This window comes from Mus caroli, chromosome 19 (assembly GCF_900094665.2).
Source record: "Mus caroli chromosome 19, CAROLI_EIJ_v1.1, whole genome shotgun sequence".
Lineage (NCBI taxonomy): Eukaryota > Metazoa > Chordata > Mammalia > Rodentia > Muridae > Mus > Mus caroli.
Window position 1 is genome coordinate 34,143,980 of NC_034588.1, and position 20,098 is coordinate 34,164,077.

The 20,098-nt window shown below is 41.8% G+C and overlaps 1 protein-coding gene across 1 annotated transcript in view; it reads left to right on the forward strand.

The window, feature by feature from the left end:
* Exoc6 (exocyst complex component 6) overlaps positions 1–20,098 on the forward strand; it is a 128,503-nt gene that overhangs the window by 8,557 nt on the left and 99,848 nt on the right. Inside the window, exons 2-6 of the mRNA XM_021151208.2 lie at positions 12,130–12,301; positions 13,360–13,407; positions 13,605–13,695; positions 15,504–15,549; positions 19,884–20,088. Of these exons, the coding sequence (XP_021006867.1) occupies positions 12,130–12,301; positions 13,360–13,407; positions 13,605–13,695; positions 15,504–15,549; positions 19,884–20,088 (562 nt within the window). The remainder of the gene's footprint in view (positions 1–12,129; positions 12,302–13,359; positions 13,408–13,604; positions 13,696–15,503; positions 15,550–19,883; positions 20,089–20,098) is intronic.

Genomic DNA, 20,098 nt, shown 5'->3' on the forward strand with positions numbered 1-20,098 from the left:
GGCAGAGGCAGGTGGATTTCTGAGTTCGAGGCCAGCCTGGTCTACAGAGTGAGTTCCAGGACAGCCAGGGCTATACAGAGAAACCCTGTCTCAAAAACCAAAAAAAAACCTTAAAAGTGTGTCTTTGAAGCTAAATTTATAGATTAGTTAAGGAGAACATACATCTTGGCAGTTTTAAGACTGCCTATCCAAGAACACATTACGATTTAAAAGTTTTCCATGAATAAATTTGAGAGCTCTTAAGATTTTGTGTAGTTGAAGTTGTGTGCTTTGTAGAGACATTTTGACCCATGACTAGCGTCCCACATGATGGTGATCCCACAGATTGTAATGAGGTTGGCAGTTTTCTGTTAGTGATGTCATAGCACAATGCATCAGTCTCATATTTGTGATGAGGCTGAGGTAAAGAAATCTACCGTGCTGCTGGTCGTATAAAGTAGAGCTTGTACAATTGTATATTTTATAAGTGGTCGTTAGTGGCTCATCATTTATACTTTTGAAATTTATTTTATTTTTTAAAAGATTTATTTGTTATTTATGCGGATGTGTTTGTGCCTGTCTGAGTGTAGTGTACTACATGAATTGCAGGGGGTTGGATATCTAGGAGCTGCAGTTGCGAAGTGCCGTGTGGGTGCTGGGAACTGAACCTGCGTCCTCTGGAAGAGCAGTAAACACTCACAACCCATGAGCCACCCCTCTAGCTCCCATATCTCCAGTTTAGAGTCTGCCTTTTCTCTTTAAAGTTAACTGTAAGACTGCTCTAGGTTCCTGTGAAGGTTACAGTGTCATTGTCATAGGTTAGAGCTGTCATAGAGGACAGCTCTGTGCATATTATTGCCCCAAAGACCTTTCAGTGTGACAAGGACATGCAGTAGAGGACATTTCTCATTTAAACCACCATAGGCTTTGGGGGCAGTGTGTGTGTGTGTGTGTTTTGTGGTGTTGTAGCCAAACTATTAGTAACAACGAATGGGAGAAAGAGGAAGAATTGGTTTTGGCTCATAGTTTAAGGGATTTTAGGTCATTATGGCAGGGGATACCAGGTAGAGCCACTCAGTCCTTTGCAGTAGGAGTGTGTAAAAGCTCTTCTCATCCTTCAGGGCCAGAAAGAGAGGTGTAGACCAGAAGTCACCTTCAGAGACCCACCGCTGTGACCTCCTAGGTCCCACGTGAATTACAAATTACGTTTATTAATTATTACTTTTTATGTGGGGGGTGTAATATGCTACTACAGAGTGTGTGTGGAGGTCAGAGGATAGCTGCGTAGTCGGCTCTCCTTCTAACTGCACACGGGCTCCAGGGGTGGAACCCAGGTTGACAGGCTTGTGCAGCAAGAGCCTTACCCACTGAGCCGTTTTACCAGCCCTAGGCTCCACTCCTGAGAGGTTCCACCAGCTGGGGAGTACCTGTTCAAAACATTGACCTGTGGGAGACATTTCATCCTGGAGTAAATAATTATGCAGTTAGAAAAGTGTCTACTCGTTTCTTCTCATTTCTTAAATCTTAGATTTTTTTTTCCTTTTCTGACTTAATATGCTAATGCCCAAGTTGAACACAGTACAGGCTGAGTGTTTCTAATCTGAAAAATCTGCTCTCCAAAATGCCTCCAAGTCTGGGACTTTTTGAGACCAACATAATGCCCACAAGGGGGAGATCCCACACCATGGTTTGTTTTATGTGCAGTTACCAGAAGTAGTGCTGGGTGGCATTTCAGCTCTGTGGAGGAGAGATGCATTTCCTGTCCCCTTCTCTAAGATGTGTTGTCTAAGACATGCACATGTGTATGTGCACGTCTCTCAGAATCTGAAGGAAGACGATATCAGACACCTTTGGTCCTGAGCACTTTGGGTTGGAGCCGCCTTGCATGCTGAATTGAGAATCAGCATCTGTCTGTGCCTAACTGCCAGGGCAGCTTCTAGTGGACCTGGCAGGGCAGCTCTTGCCCTGGGGCTGAATTGTGTCCTGTACTTTTCTGCTCCTTTGGCTGCTTGCTTGCTTCCCCAGTGGTTAAATTGGCAGTGGATTTCCTGTTAGCTAAAACATCCCTGCCATTGCAGGGCAGCTGCTGAGTGGTGTGATTGTTCTTAATGTGCTTTGGGAGTTGGTGTGCTGTGCTGTGGCCTTTTAAAGATGCCTTGCCTTGGTAAGGTGAGCTCCGTCAGCTTGCTTCCTTGGGAAGGTCTTTTAGTTCAAGCTCCTTCAGTCTCTGTGCTTTGCATAAACATTAACTAAACCCGCCCCCTACAGGGTTAGAGACCTGGAGACCATAAGCCCTGAGGAGTCTTTTCAATTGTCTCTGTTTCTCTGCAGTAATCAATCTGTTTGAGGCTTTCTGTCTCTAGATGGTCAAGACATTGTCTTTCATTAAATTATCCATCCAATCAAGCTAGAGTTAAATATAATTGTATGGCTTAATAGCTTGTTCTTTTTTGGTAATTCTTTCATCAGTTTTAGTTTTGGGTGTTACAAGGTCAATCACTGACACTCACTTAGTGGCTTGTCTGTTGTTGATTTATGTGTGTGCTTTTGTGTGTGTTTGTGTACACGTGTGCATGTGGAGGCCCAGAGGCCAGCCTTGACTATCATTCTACAAGCACGGCCACATTTTTTCCTGGGCCAGGGTCTCCCACTAGTCTGGCACTTGCCAATTAGGTGACCTGGGTGGCCAGCTAGCCTCTTCCCCCTGGTATTACAAGTGCGCACCTGTACATTGGCTTTTAAAACGCAGGTTGTAAGGATCAAATTCAGGTCGCTGTGCTTTCAAGGTAAGCATTTTACCAATGAAGTCGTCCCCTGGCCTTGGTCTGTTGAATTTTTTTTTTTTTTGAAATTTTAAAGCCTGCCTTTTGGTGTGGTAGCGGATGATTTCCTGGCTCTGCTCTCCTGACTGAGGAGTCCGTCCCCTGTTCACTTTCTGGCCTTTCGGATTTGGACCCTTTGCTTAATTGATATAATTGTTTAATGCGGTGGGTTTTTCTCAGGTGATTTTAGTTTACATCTGCTTTCGCCTTGGCCATAGCCCATATATTCTGAGCTCTCCTTATTACTGTTTCAGAGACATTTTGCAGTTTGAATCTTGTGCTTTTCCTGTTGGCACAACAGTTCTAAACGGTGGGTTTTTAAAGAGATTCTAGTCCTTAGGTTCTCATTCTAGTTTTTTTGCTGTTTTGGTGAGAAGTCATTTCTTCTTAAGCGTAAACGAATGTTGCCGTGAGGGATTTTGGCAAAGTGTTATAGTTCATCCTTAAAGCTAGTGGCAGAATGGGTGCTAGGTCTGCCCCATACCACCTGGTATTTTTGTTAAATTTTCTAAACTGTTCTAGTAAAGCAGTCTCAATCCACAAGCATTAGTCTATTTAATTGTTCGAGGTTTTTAAATTTAAAATGATGTTAGCAATTGTTTATTCTAGAGGACAAATAAAGTGACCCAAGTTGGGTGCTGCCCTTTCTCGCCCTTTGCATTTTACCAAGCAGTCCCAGAGTAAACAGGAAGAGACATCTCTGTGGTCAGGAATGTGACAACAGGAAGGAGGAAGTCTATTGCCAAGTCTGTGCGGGCTGATTACACCTCAGCTCTCCCACAGGACGTCCATTAGTGAGTGTGCTGTGTATTACCCAGTGCTGGAGAGCGCTAATGCCAGTCACAGGGGTGTCAGCGCTGGGCACAGGAAGTAATGTTAACTCATGTTAACTAATGTTTCCTGTACATGGGGATAGGGTACTATTAGTGAGGACGAATTACAGGAACTTCACACTGAGGAACACAGGCGAATAAAATTCAACATCAGAAATTTAAGAAAAATATCCCTTCATTTTTTGGACCTTGCTTCTTCAGGGAGCCCAGGCAAGCCAGATAAGTCTCACAATGTGTTTCCTGCTCTGGTGCTGCAGACGGGCAAGACCAGAGGCTGGCTCAATCCCCTTCTTACCTTACAGTGGGGTGGGGTATGTTAACCAGAGGCTCAGTCCCAAGCACTCTTACCTTAGAGTGGGGTGGGGTATGTTAGCTCTGTTAATAGAAACCTTTTTTTTTTTTTTTTTGGTTTTTCGAGACAGGGTTTCTCTGTATATCCCTGGCTGTCCTGGAACTCACTCTGTAGACCAGGCTGGCCTCAAACTCAGAAATCCACCTGCCTCTGCCTCCCGAGTGCTGGGATTAAAGGCACGTGCCACCCGTCCGGCGAAACATTTTTGAATATTTCAAATTTCAAACGAGCGTGAGGAATCAGGTAGCCATTATCTTATAAAGCATTACATTTATTTTATTAGATTTATGTGAGTTTTGTCTGCATGTATGTTGTGCACTGCATGCATGCTTGGTGCCACAAAATTCAGAAAAGGGCCTGGGACTGGAGTTATGGATAGTTTTAAGCCACCGTGTGGGTGCCGGGAGCTCTGTAAGAACAACAAGGGCTCCTAACCTCTGAGCTTTGTTACTAGCCTCCTTATAAAGCCTTTTAAGAGCACGTGTATGTAGCAAATTAGATAAACTGTTTCCCGGGCAAACATACAAAGAATACGTATGTGATTTATAAACTAGAAATCTTTTCCAGGATTAACAAAAGAAGTCGGATCTTGTGTTTCTATAGCTCCTCCACAAAGTTCTTAGAAACTCCCAATTCCTTTGCAGTCAGAGAATACCTCGTTGGTATTTGGTTGCCCAGCCAATTTCAGGATACCTTAATCTTTACTTGTGTTATTGTTGTTATATTAATTTTAAGCAGTTCATTATTATAGATGGTTTGGGGGGAAAGCTTGCAAAATCATCATCGCAGTCCTGGGGCTGTCTGGGACTGTTTCCACATAGTCTTCCCATTTTAATTTGGCTTTAGGGACTTATCTCTAGATTGCCAGGTGGTGCTTCCCAGGTTTTTTTTTTTTAAATGTCATTGCACAAATTGTCTGATGAGATGGCTCAGCTGGTAAAGGGGCTTGCTGCTAAGCCTGCTAACCTGAGTTCAATCCCTGGAATCCACATGGTAGAAGGAGAGCCAGCTCCTTCAAAGTGTTCTCTGTGTGTGCACCATGGCACAGGTGCATGTGCACGCACATACATACATACATACATCATATCACGGTAAATACAGAAAGATGAAGTAGATGAAACAGTTCATACCTCTGTTAGAAAGCTTCGGTTGTTTTACTAACCCATGACTTTAGCATCATCCACACACACCATGAATAAATTATAAAGTAATCTATTTGTAGCTATTTAGTGCTGATCTAGAAAACAAAGCACAGTTTGATATTCAATTCATCTAATTAAAGTCAGTGCTGATTTTTATCAGCCTGTGATATATATATAAAATACACATACTTTTTATACATTTATTTTAAAGTCAAATAGTGACTATAATGTAACATTTAATAAAATTGTTTGTGTGTGTGTGTTCTTTCAGTACCATATGGTAATTAAATGTCAGGTAGCAAGTAAGAGACAGAAGTGTCTCCTGTGCAGTGCTGGCCACTCTTATAGAAGCTTGAGTTTGGAGAATTTTTGTTGTGTTTATAGTTCTGTCTCACTACGTAAATGCTAATTTTAAAGTAATAAGTAACAAGATTAAAAATAGCTTTAAAAAGAAAAATCTAGCCAGGCATCTTAGCACTTGGGAGGCAGAGGCAGGCAGATCTGTATGAATTCAAGGTAAGCCTTGTCCAGGACAGCCAGAATTACACAGAGAGACCCTATGTCAGCAAAACAAACAAACAAACAAACAAACAAACAAACAAACAAACACAAAAGAAATCTTATTTTTATTTTGCTTTTATACTTCTCAGAGGTCAATTAGACTGTTCAATTGATGTACTTTGAGGCAGTTGTTAGATTGCTGGTTCACCTGGCGGTGAAGAGCGCCCTCTGGTGACTAACTCTTTTTATTAAGGCTTACACTTTGTATCCTCACACTTCTGAATTGAATATAAAGATGGAAGACCTCATCATTTCTCAAGTAACCGAGAAGATAAAAATACACTAAACAAAATTGATGTGGTTTGCGAGTGAAAAAGATAGTGTCGACTTTGCGTGGAAGGCTTGTCAGAGTTGCATGACTGGAGAGTTATCTAGTGTAAAATGCTGAAGGAGCTGGCTTGAGCTGAAGCTGGAAAGAAATGTAAGCTATATTGAGGCATATGTAGGATAAAGCATCGTTGGAATGGAAATTCCCCCCTGAATTAAGTAGTTTCTTAAGCAAATGTCTTGCTAATTTAAGTTAGATGGGATCTGATATTTATTTAAAAGAAAATAATTCCAGATCATGTGTTTTTTTTTTTTTCTTTAAAAAAAAAAAAACTAAATAAAGAGCCTTTCTCCTACATGGCCTCTTCTTCACTATTTTAAAATAAAGCTTTACCTCATTGGTTTTTACATAGTTGTTCCTGGAAATCCAGAGCCTTAAAGATTTTGGAAAAGACTTGAGAGTTTACAGGCCCATCTCTAGCTGAAGCGCCAGGGTTTCAGGTGGATTCTGAAGTCCTTCTGAAGAGGCTGAATTATTCTCAATCCATAATAGCCAAGGATGAAAACTTACGATAGCAATAAGAGTGGTATTCGGAATCTGAGAATTAAATTTAAACTTGAGACTACTTAAAGATAAATGATAAGCAATTTCATGAATATGAAATATTAAGTGTATATTAGAAATATGCTAAGGATGGTAAGCTGGAAACGAAGCTTGCTTTGGCATCTGAAGAACTGGCTAGAAGGTAGCAAGCTGCTCACCCTGAGAGGAGGGAGGGCATGAGAAGGGCTTCACTGCTAGAGATGCAAATTCAGCCTCCTTGTGAGCAGAGGACCTGGCCAGAGGTGTGCCCTTGAGGCTGATATTTGAAGAGGTAGAAAAGGGACTCACGGCCTCAAGTCAGTGGCTCCTAAAGTATTGCCAGAGATGTGTTTGCGAAATTTCTTCTCAAAAAGGTTTTAGAAAGATTTGACACCACAAGCTGAAGGTAGGATCACTAGTGCCCAGAGATCCTGGCTGAGTTTCTTTGAGTTTTTAGCGTTTGTGAGTCTTTCTCCTTGCTAGGCTCCCCTTTCTCTTTCTTGAAAGCAATTAAAGTTTTGTGGTGGCCAATGTAGTGTCTTTTGGCATAACACTGCAGACCTAGGCCTGGACCAGCTCGCTTGCCCTTTCTTTCTTTCTTTCTTTCTTTCTTTCTTTCTTTCTTTCTTTCTTTCTTTCTTTCTTTCTTTCTTTCTTTCTTTCTTTCTTTCTTTTCGAGACAGGGTTTCTCTGTATAGCCCTGGCTGTCCTGGAACTCACTTTGTAGACCAGGCTGGCCTTGAACTCAGAAACCCGCCTGCCTCTGCCTCCGGAGTGCTGGGATTAAAGGCATGCACCACCACGCCCGGCTTTTGTTTTGTTTTTGTTTTTGTTTTTGGCCAATTATATTTCTTATTATAAAAAGTTTAAATGGTGTTTTAGGAAAAAATAATTATGTTTTAGGAGGCAGTACATTTTATTTTCTTCCTAGATACTGTATGATGAACTTATTTTTTATCATGAAGACACAGTGAAAGAAAAAAAAATATTGAAAATGCTACAAGACTGTGTGCTTTACGATTAAAAATGATTGTTACCAGAAATGAATCCTTTGTTACATTTCTGGTGAAATAACTTTTTATCACCTTTTCTTTACCAAAATAAAATCGTAAACTGTTTCTTGTGGCACCTATCAGAACACAGAAGCATGCCAGCTTATCAGATTACAGTTGGTAATAAAAGCGTTAATTTTTACTTCACCCTTTAGATGTTAATTTTCTTCACCATTTAGATGTTAATTTTCTTATTTTAAACCACTAGGTGGAGTCCTATACAAATAATTCAAAACGGCATCTTTGAAAGCTAATTCCCTTGTTTAAATCCCCAAAGCCCCATAATACTAGACCACAATTTACAGAACCTCTTAGACCTGAACGCTTGGCGTGGTGTGTGAGATGCAGAAGAGGATGGGTTCTGTCCGTGCTTACAAAGCTGAACTGTGTGGAAGACAGTGTTTCTGTGCATCCCTACTTGCTAAAATTAAAACACGGGATTAAAATCTTTAAGAAAATCATGTTTATTTTCAAATCCAAGGAAATTTTAAAATTTTTGAGTTTTGCACCTGTGTTATTGCTGTGGAGCGTATAGAACCTTGCTAGAAGATCCAATTGTGTTAAATATTTGAAAGGGTGACCGGCTCTTATCTTGACGTCACCGTGTGCGTGTGGGGCACTGAGGTGCCACCTTAGTGGGCTGGAGGTTAGGAGCACTGGCTGCTCCCCCAGGGACCTTGCTTCGGTTCCTAGCATGACATGGATTCTGTGTTCACATGGTGCACAAACATACATGCAAACAAATATGGATACACATACAATTAAAATAAATCACTAACAGTGTTTTGAACAGAGGTGCCTGCTTTCTTTAAAAAGGCACCTTTAGGGACTGGAGGAGTGCTGCGGGTTATAAGCACTCTCAGGTTTTATCTTGTTGGGTCTGTCATATTTATGAATATGTGTGTGTTTGTAGGAGCGTGGTTAAACGTCTCGGTAGATATTAACAATCCTGGGAAACCACCTTTTAAAAATAGTTTAATTCGAGCCCAGCATGATGATGCACACCTCAGCACTCAGGAGGCAGAGGCGGACTGGTCTACAGAGTTTTGGGACAGCCAAGGCTGTTAACACAGAGAAAATCTTATCTTGAAAAACAAACAAACAAGAAAAGTTTAATTGAAGTGTATGTAAGTAAAATGTATAGAACAGTCTAATTTACACTGATATTTGAAGCCAATATATTAACCAAGTTTGGGTTAAAAAGTGAATAATACTGTCAGCTCCTTTTCCTGCCCGGCACATCACAGATTCAAAGAATAGCAATACTCGAGTAGTTATGGACAGAAAGTCAAGGGGGTTTTTCAGAGAAGTGCGGGAGGGACCTCTCGGTATTTTCTCCTTGTATCCTGCTCCTCATTTTGTGCGCTTGTAACTTAATGCTGCCTGACAATTAGCCACGCCTCAGTTCCCACTGCCCTCCCTGCCCACTGGTTGATTGCACCTGATGGGTGCAGCAGTGCACATACGGGATCCCCTACTGAGCGTCCTCAATTGCGGGTCTTCAGGGGTGAGCTGCGTGGCTTCCCATCCTTCTCCACGGTGCTGAGCACCACTGCTGACCGGAGGGAGAGTCAGATAACATTATATTTTTTAAATTATACTGAGCCCGGGAGATTTGGGATTAAGTCTTGGCTGTGTTTTTTTTTTTTAAAGATTTATTTATTTATTATTATATGTAAGTACACTGTAGCTGTCTTCAGACATTCCATAAGAGGGCGCCAGATCTCGTTGCGGATGGTTGTGAGCCACCATGTGGTTGCTGGGATTTGAACTCTGGACCTTCGGAAGAGCAGTCGGGTGCTCTTACCCACTGAGCCATCTCACCAGCCCTTGGCTGTGTTTTTTATGTGACTCTAGACTTGTGTTAATCTTCCTCAACTGCATGTGAAACCCGGGCAGCTAGCAGACTCTGAGGTGTAGAGGGGCAGTGAGTATTTAATGAAGCCATGCATGAGAAGCACTGAACATGTAGTGTGTACTCAGATGGCATCTGTATTACCACCGTACGAAGACAGGAGCAGCAGTCCTGACTCCGCTCTGCACCACGCCTGCCCAGGATTTTATAAGGGTCCTGGGATCTGCACCTCAGCCTTGAGCTTCTCAAGGGAAGCTCTTTAACTGCTGAGCCATCTCCCCAGCTCTCGGAACCTGGATTGTGCGGGCTATTAGACTGAATATATGCCACAACATTGGGCTCAAATGCATCTCTCATAGCCCATGGGCCTTGAAACAAAATGGGTGGCAACCCGTTTCAGTTTGCTTGCCCCAAAGGGATTTCTTAGGATATAAGATTTTCAGTTTAACCCCGAGCAGCAAAATTACACAGGGCTTTGCAAGGCTGTTGCAAGAGAAAAAGTATTTATAAGACCTTTTAGTTTAATATCCCCATTATACGTGGTGTGGCTACTGTGTTGATACTGGAAGGGTGAGGCCAGGTAAGATCACACCAGTTAGGAAGCATTGGCGATGCTTTGAAGCAAGACATGTCGCTGACTGAGAGTAAGGTGATGTCAGTGGATATGACAGGGCTGCTAGATCAGAGGTGGCCAACTTATAAAAACCATTTATTTATATAGGTGTATGTATGTATGTACATATGCTCTGTGTGTGCATGTGTGTATGTATGTGTTCCATGGCATAGGTGTGGAGGTCAGAGGACAGTTCATGGGAATTGGTTCTGTCTTTCGGCTATTGGGGTCCTGGGGTTCCAACTCAAGTTGTCAAGTTTGGCAGCAGGCAGCAGGCAGATCTGCTGAGGTCTCACCAGCCCATGTCGGCCTTTTGGCATTGTAATATGTTGTCACTTACAAATGTGTTGGGCTGCATGTGTTGCTGTTCAGGGCCGTGGGTTGTATATGCTTGAGCTCAATCATTTGTGGTTAGAAGAGGGAGAAAAGTAGTGAGGGACAGTTTCAGGGGGGTTGCCAGAGAAGCTAGGCAAGTGGACTCTACTAAGACGAGGAAGATGATGGAAAAAGCAGGCCTGGGGAACAGGGTTAGGAAGTCCAGAAAACTGATGATAAATGCTCACCAGACATTCATGTGGGGAGATAGGACTGAAGTTTGAGGTGAGCTTAATGGTGGAGATAATACATTTGGAAGACGTTTGCGTGTTTGTAGAATCAAGCATATATACATGAAAAAGAAGCTACCAGGGCCAGAATCTCATTCTAGCCAAGCATTCAAAGAGCCCAGGTTCTTAATTACCAATCTATATTGTCTCTACTGCTGGTAGTACTTAACTCATTGAGAACTGAGCATGAAGCTATACTCTCAGGCTTTGGTGTGTTTGGGGAAACAAAATATATAGCATATATAAACATTTAAATTACAGTACAAAGTACTATGTGATTACATCCCAGAGTAACTATCAAGGACCGCACAGCGTTGTCTGTCCTACAGAGGAAAAGATTGCTTCACACAGAAATGATTGACAAAGAACTGGTGGTAAAACCAGAACTCGAACTGAACCTCAAACAGAAGGCGGTGGCTGGGGAGGCGCAGCCACCTTCAGGCTGCCTGTTCTATCAGAGGTGCTGTGTTCACAGTTCTGCTTGGTACTTACTGCAGTTAGCAGTGGGAAAGGCATATTGGGTAGGCTGGAGCAGAGGGCCCGCCATGAGCTTCCATTTGTCTTTCCCTAGTGGCATTGTGTGGGCAGCCCTTCCCATGTTGTCAATTAGTGGAGTTCCCTCAAGCCTTGATGCCGAGGGCTTTTTATTAGGATACAGTCCTGTGAATGGGATATAACGGCTTGTGTGGCTCTGGCTCAATGCCCGTCTCCCTGAACTTGGTTTGCAGTCTCTAGAAAGCCACGGCCCCCAGTTTCGTAAACATTGTTGTTATGCCCTCCACTGTAAACAGAGAAGACATTATAAAGTGTTCATTCCCAGAGCCAAGGGCAAACTTGCTGCATAGTCAAAGGCACATCGCCCTTTCTGTGGAGTTAGCGTGAGCTGAGCTTGCAGATGCGTCGTTGCTAAACCTGATCGTGGACTTGAGGATATAGACTTTGGAAGAGAAGACTGCCAAGATGCATATTCCAGTCGCCAATCTTGAATTGTGAAATTTATGGCAATTATAATGAATATGTATTTGAAAAGCAAGTAATAACAGCATCCACTTTATAGACTTATTGTGAAGATGAAAGAGTTAATATGTAGCTTTTAGGACGTCTTGACACATAGTAAATGTTATAAAAACTACAAAGTTTCTTCCTATATTTCTTACTCACAATATTGATTCCGTTTTGAGCCTTAGTATGTTGGAGACTGGTATTTGACCCACATATCCCAAGCCTCAGCCTTTATTTCTGGATACCTAGGGTTATGTTTAGAGAGCTTCTGAGCCTTTGAATATTAGCATACTCAAAAAGAAATGAAATATTTCCCTTTAAGGTTATTTCTGTGGAGGTAATAACTGTCCAGTTCATCTACTTGTTCAGCGATTAAATCTTAGCTGCTACACAGAGAGATTGAGCTTAAGAGGAAAACCTTTTGTTGACTGAGACGTTCATTGTAGTTTTCTTGTACGTACAGATCTGTGTATGATGATCAGCCAAACGCACACAAGAAGTTTATGGAAAAGCTAGACGCTTGTATCCGCAATCATGACAAGGAAATTGAAAAAATGTGTAACTTCCATCACCAGGGCTTTGTGGATGCGATCACGGAGCTCCTCAAAGTAAGGGCAGATGCGGAAAAACTGAAGGTAGGATCCGTTCGACGGCTCCTTGCTTTGATTCTCATTAAATCATATAATACTACAGTGCATGGAGCACTGGGTGCACTTTCAGAAAGGAGATAGACAATGAGTGGTCTATTTACAGTTTCAGGGTTTTCAAAAGGCAATGATACAATGGTGTTAAAGGCTATCCTCTAATGCCATGCAAATTTACTATCAATGATTTCTCATGTAATTTAATTTATATTGGAAATGTTATTAAAGTAAGTTCTTCATATTTTGCCACATCAGAGGCATTATTTATTAAATAATAATAAATTATTATTATCTGTATCTGGATCTGCTCAGTCAGAATATAAAATAATTATATGAATTATCTTGTCTTTCCATTTAAAGTGCTTATCAGACAGAATGCAAAGATTGTGATTAGGAAAACCATCATGTGAAGGATATTCAGATAACAAGAGACCAGAGACGGCGTCACGAGGTCACTGAGCACCTCTGTTCTTCAGCTAATGAGATTTTTAATAAACGAGAATGTGCTTCCTCTCATACGATGACCTAATGAGTCACTTAATATGTGGGAAAATCCAGGCTGAGCCCTGGCTGCACCTGCAGCTTGAACATGTTGCTGTGGATTGAGATTTCTATGTTTGATGTCCGTCAGCCTCCCAGGGTTTGCACTGAGAAAGCATGAATGTTTAATTACCGTGAAATGCAATCGCCATTTCCTGTGACAGTGAATGGCACATAGACCTCATTGAAGTTGTCAAAGAGGGACCAGTGGTCAATTGGGTCAGTGATTTGAATTGTTTGACAGACTCAGAAAAGCAAGTAAAGTTCAAAAATCCTGAGTAAATTTGAGAAGTTTGCCACAGAATCTGTTAAAAAGAACTGTCATAACCAATCGAAGTTAACAAAAGCTCTTTTCAATCAAAAGTTCAAGTTCAAGCTGTAGAGTTAATTTGAATTTGCATTTCTTTGTTCTGAGTCTCTCATGAAGCATGATCTGATTACAAGGGTGAGCTGTTACATCAGGGCAGCTCTATACATGTTTGTCTAACTAAGGTGAAATTGTCTTTAAGGTGCAGGTTACTGATACCAACCGAAGGTTTCAAGATGCAGGAAAAGAGGTAAGAAAGTAAGGGTGGATGATGGATGGATGGGTGGATGGATGGATGATGGATGGATGGATGGGTGGATGGATGGATGGATGGGTGGATGATGAATGGATGGATGGATGGAAGGAGGGAGGGAGGGAGCCGGGAGAGTGCTCAGTATATGAATGCCATTTAACTGTTTAAACTTGTCAACATTTTTATTTCCTAAGGTGATACTCCAAACAGAAGATATTATTCGGTGTAGAATTCAGCAGAGAAATATTACAACTGTAGTAGAGAAGTTACAGTTATGCCTCCCAGGTGAGTCAGCCCTACATCTCCTATGATGTTTGCTGTGGTAAAATTACATTTTCCTAATGTCACGTAGTCATCTTTACTATGGGAATGACAGACGCACCGTGGTTGCTTCCCAGCCACGCCTGCGCTTGTCTTCATGTTTGCTCTGGTCTCTGGATGTCCACGAGTTTTAGGACGTGAATGTTCCCAGGTTGCCTCTGTCCCTCAGCGTCTTTGCTTCTCTCCTCTGCAGAGCGGCCATCCGGGTCACTCCCACAACGACCCTGCCTCCTGTTTGTCTGTCTGTATTTTCCTCAGCATACTTCCCCTCAGGGAGAGTGTCTTTACTGTTATGTTTTTCTGGCCTTTATCTAATTTGCTAATTTTCTACCTCTGGTTTTTGCGTTGTGTTCTGTTTGTCACTTAACAGGTTGATTTTTGCTTTGTTCACAAGCTCACTTTGCTGATAAGACAAGAACACATCAAAAATGCTAGGCAGGCCTTCCCCCCTTTTGCCCTTCATCCTGTATTTTGGAAAGAGTTAGTTTTTAGCCTGGCTTAGATATTATTGGGACGTCACATGCATTCTGAAGAGCTAGCCAGTATTTTCTTTACCTGGACTGTATGTTTTAAGTTGGATGCTTCCTGCTCAAACAAAACAAAGCAGGTACACGCTATTTCTCTTTCTTCACGTTGTCAGCACAGTCCATCTCAGTGCCTGGTTTAATGGACTTTTTCTTTAGGAAGAAATCTAACCCTCAATATCCAGGGAAGTAGAATGCCTTGTACACTATTTACGTGATATAAATTTAGCTTAGAATATAAATGATATTGTCAACATTGTCAGTAGTTTGTATTGGGTAAGATAAATTTATTATTGTTTTCTCACTAATGAAAATAGCTCCTTTTAGAACTCATAGAAGCCCACTCAACCGAGTACATGGTGGACCAGGGGTTTACATATTAACCTTGAATAAGTAAAATGCAAGTTTTCTAAAGGTTTCAGGGTTGAGAAACAGTTCGAGTGGGTTTTAACAGTACCTCTGCCACCATTAGAGATATTGGATGAGCCACAGAGACGGCTCCATCATTGAAGACTTTGTTAATTGTCACTTTATATAAAGCCTAAAGATGGCTACTGGTGGAATGACAGCTGATTCAGCACATGCCTGAGTGGGCTGTGTAACAGATGTCTGCACAGCATCTCCGAGCGTGTGTGAACGCTCTCCATTGCCACATCCTTCTCCTTCCCCAGCCTGCCCTTTTGATGAACAACACATACATTTTTTCCATGTGCTAGGCATTGTAGAAGATAGTAGAATTGTACATCTCAAAGTTTATTGTTTTACTGAATAATTATATTTCTGGGTGTTTGTAGAAAGGTCACCAAAAATAAAGATTCTTTGCTGGGTCTGTTTCCACTGTTATAATTCACGTTGCTGTTAGCATTTAACAGCTTTCTTTCTTTGTAGATGCTGTGTAAATTTCCTCGTGGAGTTAGTTGTATTATGGCTGTGCTGTTTACATTGAGTCAAAGGAGCCCACTGTCTCTCAGTTTTCTTTCTCTAATTTCACTTCTGGAAAGAGATGTTAGTTTCTGAACAGAGTAATTTTCACTAGGTTCCTGTCTCACTGCAGGTGTCAGTATATGCAAGTGAATGTTAACATATCTAATGTTCAATATGTGCAAATTAAATGATTTTATTAATTTAACACATAGAACCTTTTTTTTGAAAACGTTAGCTATTCACCTGGTAGTATGGAAAAGACTAATGAATTTGTTATGCCGAGCATACTTTCCTTATAAAGCTAAAACGTTGTTTCTCATGCAGTGTTGGAGATGTACAGTAAGCTGAAGGAACAGATGAGCATGAAAAGGTGAGTCGGCTTCTCTGCTCTCTTAAACCTCGTCGGCTCGCACAGGCCGGCTCGGTGGGCATTGCAGCGAGACTGAGCTGTGCTTTCCACCTTAACTTGTCACGCAGTGTGCTTACCATTGTCACTCAATAAAGCAGCAGTAGGCATGCCTTTATGAGCCCTTGTCCCTTACAGGTGATATAAACGACTGATGGTATTGATGAAGGATGCACAAGGAGTCAGAGGTTTTGTTAACTTACTGGCATGTTATACTGTAATGCAGAGCTGATGCAGGCAGGATGTGGGCTGAAGGCAGAGCCCAGGTGGCTATGAGCTGACAGCCAGAGCAGGGTCCTCTGCCTTCTGCTTTGTAATGTATGTGAAAATATGACGTGAAAGGCAATATGAAGTGGTGTATTAATTGCCATGGGAGCATTGATAAAGTGATGTTTAAGATGTTTAAATATGAACAGTTCCAAAGTTGAAAAATCAAAATAAACTAGACAACATGTAGACGGGGAAATAATTTTTTTATGTATAAACAATAACATGATATACATACAAACCTGTAGTTAATGGATGCCTTGCTTCATAACGTTGCACTGTGAATTTCAGGAGACATTGCCAGTTTATTTTAATTTGTGGGATAGTTCTTTCCTTATTAAATATAATAAGTCAGAAAAGATAAGTCTTTTGTTCATAAACTATTAGTATATTCTCTTCTGTGTTATTTGTTCTCATATCTTAAACTTGGGAAAGTTTTTGTTTGGTGCAGAGAAGCAACCAATCTAGCAGCAGCCCCAAGCCCCCCAGGGATTATTCTCCCTGACTTTCATTGATGGTTCTCCTCATGGGGCAAAAGCTCTTACTCATCACCCTTCAGTATTCACACCTTCAGTATTCACACCTCCAGTGCAAAAGTGTGTACAGTGACTTCGAGTGACTGCTAACTGGTTTATAGTTTAGGGTTTTATCCTTTTGTTCCAATAATATAACCTAATAATTATCAGATTTTCCCTGTTATGCCCCAAATATCTTATATTTTCTTTCCTGCCTGAAAAAAAAAGTTTTTAATGTGGTTTTGTTTTTGTCCATTTTATTTATAAATAAAATTCAGTAATCATGGTTTTACAGGCAGGTCTCACCCGTAGCTCAGGCTGGCCTGGGACTCAGTTTGTAACTGCAGACTCACAGTGGTCCTCCCCTCTTAGTTTCTCCAGTGCTGGATTGCAGGTGGGAGGCTCCACCCCTTGATGATCTCACCCCCAGCTGTTCTTTGCCTTTCATGAAAAGCCCAGGTCAGCTCTGGACTCGGTTTCCTCGAGATTAGATTTAGATGGGATGGCTTCGTGAGTCTGTGGTATATAAGTGGTGTTGTGTATCTCTCTCCGCATGTCACCAGTAGGTGTTTGTGTCACTTTGTCCCTAGACTGTGTTATAGCCACCGGGGCCAGCTCTCCAGCATTGTTCAACTGAGGGGCGCACACCCTCAGGCCTGGCTTACTGGTGTCCCCTCTGCCAGGGCCACCTTCCCAGGCAAGGTACAGGCTGCTCTGCCAAGTGCTGCAGCTAGCACAGTGTGGGGCCAGTTCTCAAAGGGGGAAAAGGCACCCCCCCCACACACACACACCAGGAAAGGCCAACAAGAGTCAGGCAGGGCAAGCTCTTTTGTTCTCACACCCTCAGGGATCGCTCACCTGCCAGACCCCTTTCCTGAGTGCTGCTGCCAGTGAGGCTGCCCAAGTAAGGGGTGGGGCCAGCTCTCCATAGCCCTTGGACATCAGCATGACCCAGACAGCAGCCCAGACTAGGGATGTCTGCATGGCCTTTGGTGGTAACACCCCCAACCCCTACTGCTGCAGGGCCATGGACCCAGACATAGCCCTCAGAGGCAGCATGGGCCAAGAGTTCTCATGGCCTTAGGTGACATCACAGACTGCTTATTTCAAATCATTCCTCACTACCCTCAAGTCTCCAGCCTGCCTCTCTTCACTATGAACAAATCCTTCTCCTTCTCCTTCTCCTTCCTTCTCCTTCTCCTTCTCTTCCATCTCTCCACCACTTCCTTGCTCCTCTTAGTGGCCTCTGGGCCTCTGGGTGTCTTCTGTCCTGCCCCAGCCTCTGTTTTCTTTGCTCCTTTTTTTCTTTTTCTTCCTTCTGATTATTGCTGTGAAGTCACAATTTGACTCACAAATTTTGTTCATCATTTGTTTTTGTGTGCTTTCCTGCTGTATAGTAAGATGCTCAGGGCTCTCAATGAAGTTTTCTGCCACACCTGGGCTCCTTTAGATAATAATAGTATTTAGAAACTAAGATTTGCCTACAAGCTGGGCTCATCTCTCTCTCTCTCTCTCTCTCTCTCTCTCTCTCTCTCTCTCTCTCTGTCTCTCTCTTTCTCACACACACACAGTGGCACATGTGTGAGCAAGCTGATGAGCTTGCTTCTCTCCATGTGTGTTCTCAGATGCCTTGTGTCTACCATGGTGGCTATTGGGAAGTTTGAAGTCATTCTCATTTTTTATTTTTCATTTATCAACTTCCCTTTAAAAAAAAAAAAACACACAAACACAAGAGCTGGAGAGTTGGCTCAGCGGTTAGGAGCACTGACTGCTCTTTCGGGGGTCCTGAGTTCAAATCCCAGCAACCACATGGTGGCTCACAAACATCTGTAATGAGATTGGATGGCCTTTTCTGGTATGTCTGAAAAAACAGCTACAGTGTACTTACATATAATAAATAAAAAAACAAAATAAAAAACCTTTGTCCTTTGTGTTCTGTGAATTCTTCAGTCTAATGCTCTCCCAGCTGAGCTATTTCAGTGAAGGTATTCTCAAAGTTCTTTATGATGTTTTTTATTGGTCTTTTGGGTTCCAGCGTACCTAGGTACTTGGGGAGCCATCTTTTAAAACTGTCTTTATTTTGTGTATATGAGTGTTTGTCTGCATGTTTGAATGTGCACTGTGTGTGTGTGTGTGTGTGTGTGTGCTTGTTGCCTGCAGAAGCCAAAAGTGGATATTGGATTCCCTGGGAATGGAGTTACAGATGGTTGTGAACTGCCATGTGGGCTCTGGGAACCAAACTGGTCCTGGTCCTCTGTGAAAGGAGCGAGTGTCCTTAGTCACAGAGCTCTCTCTGCAGCTTCAGGAGCAACCCTTTGACCTGGAAACTAATCTTTAACGTGCTAGGGAATTTTCTTGATATAAATTTGCTTTGAACACTAATCTATCCCTTCCTTTCTCCTTTCTTGCCTCCTTCCCTTCCTTTCTTCTTCCGTCTTTCAGAAATAGCATCTTACTGTAGCCCACTATGTTCCTGAACTTCAGACTATCCTGCCTCAAACGCAGGCATAACAGACATGAGCCATGCCTTGTCACAAGTCTTGATATGTTCTTTTTCCATCATCTTTCAGTTTAAAGTATTCTCTAGCTTTTTATTGGATCTTTGGAACTCAGTATATACTCATATATAATATGATATATATTATAATACGATTATAATATGTTATCATATGGTATATAATTCAACCTAAGTGAGTTGTTTCTGAGTCCTGGATCCAGTTCATTGTGATATCTTGGCCAAGTTACATACTATGATTCAGTCTTCTCACCTATAGAATATAAATAGTATTGATTGCCATTAAATTGTACCTCAGAGGGTTGAAAAAAATATACTTAAGGAAATTTGTGTCCGTTTCTTGGGGGCGCAAGTTCTACTTGACTAATTACTGCATACCTGATGTTCCATAGTGCCTTTTTACATAGTGGGCTTTCAGAAAATATTTGCTGAATTGAAAGAAATCACCCAATAAGTAATTTTCATTGGACTTTCAAGGCATTTAGTTGTACTTCTAATTAAATAGTAGTATGAAATTCTCTAAAAAAAAAAAAACAAGTTAAATAAAATTTACATCTATCTAGAATGAAACCTGTGCTAATAGTTTTTGATGGTATCACTGTATGGATAGATGTTATGATAGGAGAGAGAGTAAGAAATTAGTAAACAAGTATTATGTTGTGATTTGGAAGTTTACTTACAGTTAAGGGGTTGTAATGACTGTGATGATGTTCCTAATGTTATAGATTTAGAAAAGAATTAAGTGAAGATTATGTTAGTAGAAGCCATGAATGCTCAGCTGGCAATGCGTATACAGTATACACAGTGTGTTTAGTGATAGAAATAAGTGCTAATTTTATTTCCCTCCTGCCGCTGTATATGGATCCCAGGTCTTCTGCATGCTAGGCACATGTCCCTGCACTGAGAGTCCAGCCTCCATCAGGAGTGTCTGATTCATTGCCTGGCCTTGTGTAACGTTTATCGACGTGACCTTTTTTGCGTTCCCTTTTAACCTCTCGCAGGTATTACTCCGCACTTAAAACAATGGAACAGCTAGAGAATGTGTACTTTCCCCGGGTCAGCCAGTACCGCTTCTGCCAGCTCATGATGGAGACACTCCCTAAACTCCGGGAAGACATCAAAGACATCTCCATGTCTGATCTCAAGGACTTTCTGGAAAGCATCCGAAAGCATTCTGACAAAATAGGTGAAGCAGCCATGAAGCAGGTGAGTCTGA